The 13,792-nt window shown below is 31.6% G+C and overlaps 1 protein-coding gene across 1 annotated transcript in view; it reads left to right on the top strand.

Annotated features, from left to right (window-relative positions):
• LOC114336753 (neural cell adhesion molecule 2) overlaps positions 1 to 13,792 on the top strand; it is a 331,903-nt gene that overhangs the window by 198,230 nt on the left and 119,881 nt on the right. The window contains exon 6 of the mRNA XM_050648967.1: positions 1,087 to 1,246. Within this exon, the coding sequence (XP_050504924.1) occupies positions 1,087 to 1,246 (160 nt within the window). The remainder of the gene's footprint in view (positions 1 to 1,086; positions 1,247 to 13,792) is intronic.

The raw sequence follows: 13,792 nt of genomic DNA, 5'->3' as shown, positions 1-13,792 counted from the left end.
TAATTGAATGACCTCAGCAGCTAAAAAAATAATTTTTTTGCCAAAATGACCCCTTTTTAATTATTTAAACAATGATCCCCTTGTATGATTTGGATACTTTCTTGAAAATATCTTTTGTACCCACCTAAACTTTGATAAAAAATTTGTTTCAACCTGTACGAATTTACATTTTGATTTACATGTAGTGTAATTTTATTTTACTAGACTAATAATACAAGTGACATATTATTCGACGCGACTTCGCAAGAAGAGAACAAATATATACTTCCGGTTTCATGACTGTCTGCCCATATGTCTATCTCCTCCGTTATTAATACAGATAGAATGACAGATGAGGTGTCAAATAAAAGCTTATAACCCAAGGATGGTATTAAAGATGAGAAATTTGACATCGGACTTCCGGTTTTTGAGTTTCAACCGTATGAACTGTTTTAGAGTAACCGAAATAGTATAAGCGATATATCATTCGACGTGCCTTAGCAAGATGAGAACAAATGTAAAATTTTGGTTTTTATATCATTTCCGCTTAAAAGGTTCTAACCAGAAGTGCAGAAATATTACATGTAACACATCAATCGAAGCGAATTGAAAAGTTGAGTTTAAATCTTTAGTTTCGGTTTAGAAGTCATTTTTGGTTAAAGAATGATGACCCAAAGTTTAGGAAAAATGACTCAAAATTAGTAAAATCGTTTATCAATCGGCGCAAAGATACACGAAGCGTTCAAATGTCGACTTCCAGTTCTACTTTAGATTACTTTGGGTGAAAACCTAGGACTTACGAAGTCCAATTAGTTGTTTTAATATGGATACATTCATAATTTTTGTTAAAAATAAAGTTTATTTTATTTGGAGAAGTACATATTTAATTCTACAGCAGTGTAAAGAATTATTCCGTAGTTGATGTAAAAAACAAACATAGTGATATAAGACAAATTAATATTAAAAACAAAGGATAATAGGCAACGGTATGACATACCGCATGTCAGGGTTTATGTCCTGAAACATCCACATCAGTAGTTAAGGGTTAAATTAATTTTCATTAACAAACTAATCTATGGTTCCTATTATATAAACTTTTTGTTTCAGTGTGTGGTTTTAAACCATAATCTCGCCAGTCGTACCATCTTCAGTAACCAGAGCCTGGTTATGCAAAAAGTGACAAGACAAAGTGCTGGTCGATACCAATGTTCTGTTGTTAATTCAGAAGGTGAAACGGTTAGCAACGAGTTGGATTTTAGGGTTCAATGTAAGTACTATTTTATATTTATTTATTTTACTTTATCGTACTATATACGTAGTATAGTATAATAGATAAAGTTATAGGATCGTGCAAAAAAATTTTTTCACATTTCACTTTTTTTCGACGTTTTTAGTCCCGCTGAGGCTAAAAAGCAAATAAAAAAAACATGTCGGAAGTATGTACGTACGTACGTATGTCGCCACCGCCCAGCAAAAACTACCGGACCGATTTTGATGAAATTCGGTATGAGTAAGTTTAAGAGAATTTTGTCGAGAAACTAAGCTTTTAAAAAAAACCTCTCAAAGGGGGGCCGAAATAGGGGGTTTATTTAGGGCCCATTTTTGCAAATTTTTACCGAAATGAATGAAATTCATCTCAAAGTAAGCTCATCTGTAGGTAAATAAAAATACGGAATTTGACATTTCCAAATTCAAAATGGCGGCCAACATGGCGTAAATGTTGTATTTATAATACAAAAATAGATATGGTAGGTGAAAATAGTTTGTTTTTTGGTGCATGCTCAAATTGGTGTATTCAACTTAAAATAACAGAGGAACGGTAGGTTTTAGGTGTATAATGCTACCAACACCTTTTGTAGTGTTTGAAAAGGCCTTTAAAAAGAGCACCGTTAAATGTCGGTTACATACAAATTAAGCGAGATATGGTGTAAAAAAATATAAGACTAATGTACTTTAAGGAAAAATGAAAAGTATATACATTTAACTCCCCATCCAACATAATTTAAATGTATTGTTTTTCTTTTGCAATACCTTTTAATATAGTGTTACTTCTACTTTCAAAAAGTTGAACGAGTTTAAAATGAATGGTTTTTGTAGAAAATGTGATCAAATTATAGAATGAATTTTTAAATTTTCTTAAAAATCTTCCGTTTTCTACATGTAATTCGAAAATAAAAATATTTCACCCCTGAGAATTGGTGGGAACCGCCCCCATGATAAAAGCGCCATAGTATATAGGATTGACTTTGAATTAGGAGATTGGACTACTCCCAAAATTTCCTTAAAATCCATGCAGTAGGATAGAATTCGGAGATAATATCTTGACTGGCATAATCGAAGTAGAATGAAATGTAAATAATATAAGCTATTAATTTCTCAGAAAAATGAACTAATTTTAAATTCTAAAATATCAAAATAACGAGTAACTTTGTTATTTTTATAGAATGCCAGTATCTAGTACCATAACGATAATAGATCGGTACGATAAAGTTCTCGGGCGACCCTTCCGTCCAGCGTTTTTTCATTTATAGGCTGAATATATTAAGTAAATACCTCTTGTGAACACTAATCTTAACATGAGAGTTCCCGTGGGAAATTCTAGCTCGCCGTGATTTGATGGTGGTATTATAGGTTTTTTGGGTCGCTGGATCCAATGGAAATAGTCTGGAAGCCCAAGTATTACCGTTTAATTGTTATCAACAAATTATGGTAAAATCAGGTATTTTTCAGGTATGATTAGAGGACTGGTAAAGAAATTGAGAGTGTTAAGGTCTTCTCTGGTGAATTTTTGGTCGCTGAATCGAATGCGACTAGTCACCATTACTCAAAATATGTTCTTATTTTGTTAATAACCAATTAATTGTTTATTCAGGTAAACAGGGAAAAGTGTACCTTTGAAGTGTGTAAAACAAATAATTCCTAGCTGAGCGCCATCTTCGGAGCTATGCTACAATCGAAAGGTCTCTAATGAATAATTGATCTTAGAATTCAAAAGTTTAACTTACGTCAAAAGGTTCAACTATGAAGAGAGTTGGATCCCATGTACGATATACAAAAAATACTTCTATTACTTGTTCAGTTTTTTTAATGATGGAAAAATATAGAAAAACCTTGTCTCTCTGTTGAAAAAAGGTGGTCAATTCTTGCTGTTCTTAGTCGGAAAAGTTGAAAAAACATATATATATTACAAGCACAAAGGACTTTCACGAAAAACTACATTATACAGGGTGTCCCGAAAAGATTGGTCATAAATTATACCACAGATTCTGGGGTCAAAAATAGGTTGATTGAACCTCACTTACCTATATACAATAGTGCACACAAAAAAAGTTACAGCCCTTTGAAGTTACAAAATGAAAATCGATTTTTTTTCATATATCGAAAACTCTCAGAGATTTTTTATTGAAAATTGACATGTGGCATTTTTACGCCAGCAATATCTTAAAAAAAAATTAAGTAAAATTTGTGCACCCCATACAAATTTTATGGGGGTTTTGTTCTTTAAACCCCCCCAAACTTTTGTGTACGTTCCAATTAAATTATTATTGTGGCACTATTAGTTAAACACATTATTTTTAAAACTTTTTTGCCTCCTAGTACTTTTTCGATAAGCCAGTGTTTATCGAGATATTTTGAATATTTGTCGAATCCACCACATATTTGTATATGGTTAAGTACGGTTATAGAGACCTGTTAATAATCTGAAAATTTATTTATAATTTACATTTTTAGGTATATTTTGAAAAAGAAGCTACATCTCGATAAAAGGTGACTTATGAACAAAAGACTAAGAGACAAAAGTTTTAAAAACACTGTGTTTAACTAATGGTACCACAATAATAGTTTAATTGGAACGTACACAAACATTAGGGGGGTTTAAAGGAACAAAACCCCCATAAAATTTTTACGTAAATATATTGAAAAAGAAGCCGCATCTCAATAAAAACTGGCTTATCTAAAAAATACTAAGAGGCAAAAAAGTTTTAAAAACGTTGTGTTTAACTAATGGTACCACAATAATGAATTAATTGGAACGTACACAAAAGTTTGGGGGGGTTTAAGGGAACAAAATCCCCATAAATTTTTTATGGGGTGGACAAATTTCACTATAATTTTGTTTTAAGATGTTCCTGACATAAGAATTATACATGTCCATTTTCAATAAAAAATCTCTAATAGTTTTCGATATATTGAAAAAAATCGATTTTCATTTTGTAACTTCAAAGGGCTGCAACTTTTTTTGTGAGCACATTTGTACTAAGGTAAGTTAGGTTCAATCGAACTATTTTTGACCCCAGAATGTGTGGTATAATTTATGACCATTCTTTTCGGGACACCCTGTATATAACAAAAATTTGATCATGGTAAGGTCAAGAGACCTTACCATCTGATGTGTGCTGTGTCAGTATGAAGAATGGCGGAATGGCGGCATGTAGTCTGGTGGATTTTAATGACAGCTGACATAGATAGTGTGTACTGGTAAAGGTATTTTCACCTTTTCTCATAACAAGTGACACTTGACATATGACATTTTAGCAATCGAATTGAACAACTTTTCAATACGGTCTGTAATTACATAAATCTAGTTTTTAAATTATAATGATATACATATTATTGAAAAAAGAAGACTCAAGGTCCAAGATAAATCAGTTGACAAGTTATCCTTCAAAACACTGAACTCGGATCTTTAAAAAAAATTTATATAGGATGTAAATAAGATTGATGGTGAAGTTTTCCATATTATTGGATAAGTCACAAATTTCATTAGGTGCATTATGGGTGTATCGAAGATGGAAAATAAAATTAATTAAGAATGAATTTTTGGGAATATGGTTTTCTAAGGAATAAGCTGCCAAATGATTGATTACAATTATTGATTTATAATGATAATATTTAGTAAAGAATTAAAAAGTTTTATAAAAAAGATTTGATTTTGATTGCATGAGGTCAAACTTCCTCCTCTAGAGTCTCGCACAAGAGTCTGAATAGACGTTTATAGTTGTAATTAAGATTGATTTGTGTATTTAAGCAAAAATCGGGATTAAGTTTCATTTTTTAGTTATCTCTAGATCTTCTAAAAGGTTCATTTGTCTATACTTTTGGTTGGTATGTTATGTAAAATTGCACTGTTTTTGGAAGGAAGGAAGGAATGGTTGCTAAATTTAACGTGATAACCAAAGTTGGATTTTTCTGGATTGTTGAGATGTTCCTTGATCCTCTGAGAAAGGGTACTCATAGTTCTGCCCACATAAGTCATGTTACAATCCCCACAAGACAGCTTATAAATACCACTTTTATTTAGTTTGTCGATTTTATCTTTGGTGTGGCTGAAGATGGACTTAATGTTATTTTTGGTTTTGAAGGAGATGTTTAGGTTACTGACTTTATTACAAAGTAATCTTGATACTTTTTCTGAAATTGGCTATTGTACCATAGCTCCGAAGATGGCTTTATAAGCCGAAAGCGCTCAGCTAGGAATTATTTGTTTTACACACGTCAAAAGAATTTGTTAACTTTTCCCTGTTCACCTGTTGTCATAAGTGTGCACAAAACTATTTCAGTCTTTACAATTGTTTAGTCGCCGAAAATCTCGAGATAATGCGCTATTTACAGCATATTTGTAGTCTGTTTCATTGTATTTTTATACGCTAAATCGATTGCCAATATTGATAGCTTAGACCACGTTTCGACTTTGTTATTAATAAATTATTACAAAAATAACTGTTTATAGTACGTTTACTCACGGTTTTTGTTCTAAGTTTTAAAAAAACCACTTGGATTGATATTAAATTTGGCATACTCGTAGCTACATATCAAACAAAAAAAGTGATATTGTTCCGATGTGTACTTTTACCCTGTGGGTGAGTTTCATCCTTTTTCGAGGCTGAAAAAAGGTACTTTTAAAATAATTCCGGAAGTGGATAAACTGATTAATACTAAGCAACTTTTGTTCTATAGAGTTTTTTCACTAAGTCAATACTTTTTGAGTTATCTGTCAGTGAATATTTTCATTAAAAAAAAACAGGTTTTTAAACGGTTTTTCGCAAATAACTCAAAAAGTAAGTATTTTTCCAAAAAAAATTTTCTTAGAAAAAATATAGACTATAAAAATTGAAAAAATGGTGTATATGTGAGCTCTCTAGACCCAGTAGAAGCGGAGTTGTAGCTAGTGAACAACAGGTTCATATTCGTCAAATTCCAAATTTATTATTTCAACATAAAATAACCAAAGAACGAAACACTTGTTGAGGAAAACTCGTTACAACTTTTGTAAAGTTTTTAAAAAAAATTTATTCTTGTTTGTAAAAAGCTATCTGGTATCAAGAATAAGCAAGTTATGCTCAAAATAAAGTTGGTCCCTTATTTTTGGTAAAAAAATGGGGAAAATCACCCCTTAATTAGAATCCCAAATGAAATTAATCGTTACCGCTTCACAAGTTGCTTTACTTATGTTGTATTTATATGATTTGTAGGTTTCATTGTTCAAAACTGCTTATTTTTGAAAAATTTGGTTTTAAAGTAAAAATTTTCATTTTTAATTTTAAAAAAAAATTTTTTTTTCCAAAATTACATAAAAATTGTTAGTGATACCAAAAATCTCAAAAGTAAAAAAATATAGTTCTGAGCATTATGGATTTTTTGGTTTTCTATAGGACAAAAATTGGTAAAAATTTGGTGTTTCTAAATTTGCACACACTCGTGACTAGTGACCCGTTCAATTCCTTTCAACTACAGCCCTTTCAAAAATAAGCGCTTTGAACCGACGAAAATTGCAGATCAAATAAACACAACATAAGTAAATCAACTTATGAAGTCATAACGAATAATTTCATTTAAGATGCTAATTAAGGGGTGAATTTCTAGATATTTTTTTCCAAAAAACAGGGACCTACTTTATTTGAAGCGTAGTTTGCTTATTTTTGATACTAGATACTTTTTTAAAACATAAAAATAAAGGTCTGTTAATACACATCATTTGTTTACCAATAGCCGCCATATTAAACAATTTTTGACAGGTCATTGTAATACCCAATCAGAGCAAACGTATAACGTTTCATCTGCGCGTAGCACCAAGAATTTTGATGAATTCGCGCAAATATACATTATCTCCCAAACGCACTTCAAGAAGTATAACTTCAATAAAATAAACTTTATTTTTTCAAGAAAATTATGAACGCAATTAAAAATATGGAGGGGGATCTTATAAAATATATTTATAAACTGAATTACAAAAAAACGAGTATCGGTAACTAAAAAATAGTAAAATAATGTTGAAAGCGCTTAAAAGTAGAACAACTGGATGAACTGGCTGCCATACTAATAACGAAAGAATACTTAATGGACTGTAGCACTTGGGAGCAAGTACAATTATACACCACTTGAAGGTACGGTGTTCTAGGAGTTTTTTATAAGACAAGTTAGACAACAAAATATATTTTCGGCGCGCGGTATGGCATACTGCATGTCAGTAGTTAAAGGTTATTTTAAAAATTTAAAAATTTCTGTCGTTATCTCAGATTCTACTTTTCTTTCAGTATCCACAATCCACAATAACCTTTATTTTACACCTTATATATAATGTTATCAAATTAGTTTTATGATAAATATATTTGAGAAATACTACATAAAACTTTAGTAAACAAAATTCCAAAGAAAATTCAAGAGCTTTAATTTTGTGCTGGAGTCAAGTGTCCACGTACCAAAGTAACAAAATAAATGTTTACTTTGTTGTACAAAAGTCCTCTTTTACGACCCACTTTAAGCGAAACAAAGTAGATAGCATCAATCGGCTATGATTCAATTAATTCAATGGCGCTATATTTTTCCCTTTAAAACTTGATTGATTCGGCACTTTAAATGAGTAATGTTCATTACTGCACTGTATTTAATTGCTTTGCGCTTCTGTGGAGTAAATACCATTAATAATGTAAGTTACTTATAATGGAAGTATTTACCTATAATCTCAGGCTATTTGCATGATTAAATGTAAATCATTTTAAAAGATTCTTCGAAACATAACGCTTGAAGGTGTATTATTAATGGTCTCGATGTTAATGTTGCTAATTACTCTAAAGGTATTATGGATTGTTCTTATGCGGTATGTAGCCTAATTTATTTGAGTAATGACGGATTTAGAATTCGCTAGGCTTACCTTGTGTTTCCAGTTATTATCTTACTGGCGTGCGGCTAGAGAGGGATAAATAGTCTGCCGCCAATATTAATTATTCTACCGAACTGCCGATTTTCTCTTATATGCCAAATGTATCGTTTTCTAAAATGATAGAAAATAGCATAGCGTATGCGGATGATTTGCTGCTTATCATAGATGCTAATTCAAGAAGAGGACTGAAAACAAAAACAAATGGTGTACTTGAAAATATAAATGAATGGATGAAAAAAGTTAAACTAACTATATCAGAAACAAATACAACATATAGCCTTATAAAAGGAAAACTTGAAAGAAATCCAATTATACAAATAAGAGGGAACCCAATAAAAAGAACAAAACAACTAGATATCTTGGTATCATAATTGATTAACCAAGACTCTTTACAAACCATATAAATAGCGTCTGTGAGAAGGCAGCGAAAGTCATGAATTGCATTGCAAGCCTAGCACAAAAGGACTATAGAATTCCGTTCCAGCATATGCGCATAATATACCTGAGTACGATACTTACCTCAATTACAGTGCAAGTGTATGGGCACACAGACTAACAAATAATAAAAATATCGAAAAACTAAATTAAGCACAAAGAGGTTTCCTTGTTAGAATGACAGGAGCCTTCAGTACTACAGCAACACCAGCTTTAACAGTATTGACTGGTGCAGTGCCCATGCACTTGGAAGCACAAAAACATGCATGTAGATATTGGCAAAGAAAAGAAAATTATGAAAAAATAATATAATTAATGGGAATAGAAATAAGAACAAAAAGAGAGTTAGAAGAAATTTTATATAGAAAATGGCAAAACGAATGAGATAATTCCCCTAAAGCAAGACGTCTCTATCATTTTGTTCCATTTAAATAATATACCAAATTAATTTAACTCAAAAAAAGGAATACTACATTTTCTTACAGGGCACCGTCCGTACCCTACATACCTGCATAGATTTAATTTAAAAGATGATGAATATTGTGAATGTGGAGAAATAGGCACACCAAAACACTTATTATTTAATTGCGAAAGACAAACAAATACACAAGAATTACAAAGAATGAGAAGAGACCTTGTTGACATAAATAATATAGAAAATATAATACAAAATTAAGAATTATATAATACACTAAATAATTTAGCGGACATAATATCAAAGAAACAATTAATTAATAATTATTGACATTAATTATATAATATCAGACGAGGAAGAAATCAAGTAAATATCCAACCTCTGAATTTGAATAGGAAATTATAAAATAAAAAAATAAAATTATACCTATATAAAATATAGAATAAAATAATTGTTGGAATTCCGATAAATTGATTTGATTGTTTAAATAGTTCGAAATCATATCCCTTTTTTTCCCTTGTCGACGCCTGTGTTGTTCCTTGCATACTAGCGAAATATACAAGTGTTCAAGAAAAGGACGTTTCAACCACTTGAGGTCCAAAGAATTCTTCCCCCGATGAGAAACACTTAGACGGCCCACGCGTAAAGACGTAAAATAGTGCCTTCGTCGGCGATGTCACGATTGTAAGTACCTTGTATTTTTACCTTATATTTTGTTGTTACCTATATGTTTCCTGTTATCGTTTTGAGCTATTTAACCACCAATTGATTTGAACATGTGTGTATTGCACCTATGAGAATTTCCATTAATCTCTACCAATAGGTAAGCTATTCGAAGACATAGTAAATGGCAGGTGTTGCAATTTGTATTGTTTATTGTTTGTTTTGATTTTATTACTCGTTTCGTTCAATACCTGCTAATAAGCAACAATAATGGTTTAATTAAATAAATATTTATATAATAAAAAATTAAAAATTAATATCAAATATAAAATAAAATAAAACAAATTAAAAATTTTTAATCAAACAAAAAAAAATAACTAAAAACCTGAAATTTTAAAACTCAATGGATATTTTCGGCTAAGGGTCTGAGCATCACCGAAATACCATTGGGAATATTATACAAGTCGAATAGACCTACACTTATAATTATTTCTAACTATTTTTAGATTAATAGTGCTGGCATTTCTCATCTGAGAATGAGAAGTGGAAGCACTATAAAAATTATATATTACACAAAAAAAATAAAATTTAAAATAAAAGAAATTTAAAATTATATTTTGTTTTAAAAGCGAAAGAAGAGAAAGCCACCAAACAAAGCAAAAATGGGAAATCTCCAGGCCCTAACCAAATACCATGAGACTGGCTTAAACTTCTAGATGACGACAATGTCTCAGAACTAACAAAAAATTTTAATCACATATTCGAAACTGGAATGATGCCACAGATATGGTTAGAGTCTACATTTATTTCACTCCCAAAGAAACCTAATACATAATCATGTAAATATTTTAGACTAATTAGTCTCATGAGCCATTCTCTCAAAACTAAGATAATTCTTAATAGAATCAAGCATAAATGTGAAGAGACAACAATTCGGTTTCATGGAAGAATTGGGAACAAGGAAAGCTTTGTTCTCAATGCTAACATTACTTCAACGATCATGGGAAGTACAAAAACCAATTTACGTCTGCTTTCTATTCTTGTAGATGGCAAAGAGACAGACAAAATTTGCATTCAAAGAGGTGTCAGACAGGGTTGTGTGTTATCCCGAACTTTATTTAACGTATACTCAGAAACAATTTTTAACAAAGACTTGGAAGGGCAATGTGGAGTTCGAATCGGGGGAAAACTATTAACAACATCAGATATGCAGACGACACCGCGATCACGGCTAAAAGTATCGAAGTGATAGTTTTTAGTCTCTATAGCTTGGACTATAATAAACTTAAATGGCAATGTATTACAGTGAGGTACCTAAATTATTTTAAGACAAATCGAAAGATATCGATTGTAATCGATTGTAGGTCCTTTTGACATAGACTAATCACCCGTTATTAAAATTTCAAAAAAAATTATTTTTTTTTTAATTTTCCGACTTCTTAATCTACCGCTTATTTCTTTTCACAGTCATTCTTTGTAAGGAATAATTTTAAATGGCGTTTTTGTCGGAAAGATATTTACCACTAGCATTTTTGTCTATATCAGTGTTTCCCAACGTTGGGGGACAATTTGATTGTTAACGGGGGCAATTCGAAAATGGACTCAACACGAGTTTAACCATTTTACTACAATTCATTGAAATACAATGCTAGGTTTCGGTACCAAAAACGAACAAAGCAAGTTCTTAATAATAGTGGTAAATAATTATTATATAATTTCGTTTGACCAAAATATCAAATGGATTTTTGGCGCCGTCGAGTAAACTTAAAATTTTGAAAAGATAACAACATTAAAGTCTCTATTTACTGCTAATACTTCAACTAATCATCATGTTCTTGAGGCTAGTTATCAAATTTCTTTATTAATCGCTTAAACAGGAAAAAATCGTACTACAGGAGAGACTTTAATAACACCATCAATAGCAGCATTTCTTAATGGTTAGAAGATAATACTCTTAGCAGAAAAATTGACGAAATGGGTGAAGATGTTGAAAAACAACTTGTTAAAAAGCTGAAAACAAGAAATGTGTCAGAGAAAAAGGGTGAATCAACTTTAAGAGGCAGTGAAGCAGTATTGATAACTAACGTAAGATATACTGATAAGTAAAGGGCAGTTTGTCGAACAATTGTTGTTCTGTAAAAGACTAAAAAGCACCACTAATCTCTAACATAAATATGACATTTCATAAGCTAAAAAACTACTTGATGTTAATAAAAAATATAGCATCTTTTACTGCAGATGGTGCTCCTAATACGATAGGCAAGAAAAATGGCTGCTTAAAATTGATCTAAATGAAGATACTGCATTCAGTAATAAAGTGTATTAAAATTATTAAAACTGATGCCAAATGTGAGCGTCTCTTCAAGCTATTTTGTGAATAACTAAATGAACACCTTGAGATGAACACCACATGAGACTTTTACTTCATACTGAAGTAAAATGGATACCTAAGATGTTTGAAAAGATTTGTGGGACTGTTTGATACTCCTTGAAAAAGTTTGAACAGTTTCAGTGAGTCCAAAAATGTGAAGTAACTGATACCGGCTGGATATAACACAACGTGAAGAATTGAGACTGAATCTAACCAAATTGGAACCTGATAAGAAATCTCTGTGCAGCAAGCATCAAGTACAAGAATCTCACTAAGTTAAAATAATAAATTAATATAGAAAAATGTATGAACAGTTAATTTTTTTAATACTAAAAATGATATAATGTTACATACGGGTGGGGAGGTGATAAATTTTTTAAAAAGGTTAAGGGGGCAGTGCCCAAAAAAGGTTGGGAAACACTGGTCTATATTTTACATGTTTAGAACGACGGATTACGAAAACATCCCATTAATTTTGTCGGATAGAACTTCCAACTGATTTTTTAATCTTTCATTAAACTCTCATGCAAAAATCAGACTGCTATTTATCAGCAACATAATTCCTGTCATGTGACATGTTTTACGTGTCGGACTCGTTAAAATGCCCAACATTTTTGTCGGACAAACATTTCATATATTATATAACGTTGGCTATTTAACAAACTTAAAAACAACTTGCTCTATTTCACAATCATAAACTTGTCAGGACGACTCGTTTAACATGTTCAACAATTAAAATTTCGCCTGTTCCAGTGTTCCCATACATCAAATTTTGTCCGACTTGACACCGTTATACTATGAACAAATCTTTAGCTTGCTTTTAATAAACTTTTCTTTGGTACGCAGGATCCAGGACTAAAATACAGTGAGCTCTCCCTTGAACGGACAGTAGTCGTTCCGCAAGAAGTTTCCGTTTAAAAGCGGTGTCCGTTGACGAGAAGAAAATATGTTGACTTAAATTTTTTATAAATAAGTGCATGTATGTATGTAGGTATATATAAAAAGAGATACTAGTTTAATACTAGTCTTCAAAACACGAAAGACGAAATGGATTCCCCCAGGAAACAACAACCTCTATGAAGATGTACTAACCAGACGTATACAAGACCTTGAAAACGACATAGAAGACATTGAACAAGCAAATAATGTCATAACGAAAGCACTAAAAGAAACAGAAAGGGAGTGCTGCCCGACTGTCGTGACCTTTAAAGAATAATTAAGCCAAAATACCAAAGAGTAAAAGAAGACAGTTGACGGAAAAATACGACTCCAACTACACAACACTGAAGAAATTAAATAAAGATATCCACCGATCAATCCGAAAAGACATAAGAGAAAGCAACACAAGAGAAATAACTCACATAATTCAAGAAAACAAAGGTTTAAAAGTTTTGAGACGTAATACGAATAACATCGGTAACAAAAATATGTACAAAATCAGAAACAAAGATGGCAACATTGCCACGGATAAAGCCGAAATCCTCAAGGTTGTCGAATCGTTTTACCGCAAAATGTATGAGAGCACCAACGAAAGGCAAGATCAGCCCCTGCCCAAAATCACAAACCAGGGATCAGAATTAATACCAGAAGTAACACCACATGAAGTTAAAAAGGCAGTTTCAGAAATGAAAAATAATAAATCCCCTGGCGATGACGGAATAGTAATCGAAGCAATCAAACAAGGTGGAAATAAAATTATTCAGGCTTTGGCCAAACTTTTCACCCAATGCATTTACCAAGGAAAAACTCCTTCTCAATGGAACAATGC

Source organism: Diabrotica virgifera, chromosome 4 (genome assembly GCF_917563875.1).
Source record: "Diabrotica virgifera virgifera chromosome 4, PGI_DIABVI_V3a".
In the NCBI taxonomy this organism is placed as follows: Eukaryota; Metazoa; Arthropoda; class Insecta; order Coleoptera; family Chrysomelidae; genus Diabrotica; species Diabrotica virgifera.
The sequence above is the reverse complement of the archived record's forward strand: the minus strand, read 5'-3'. Positions and strand labels throughout refer to the sequence as shown.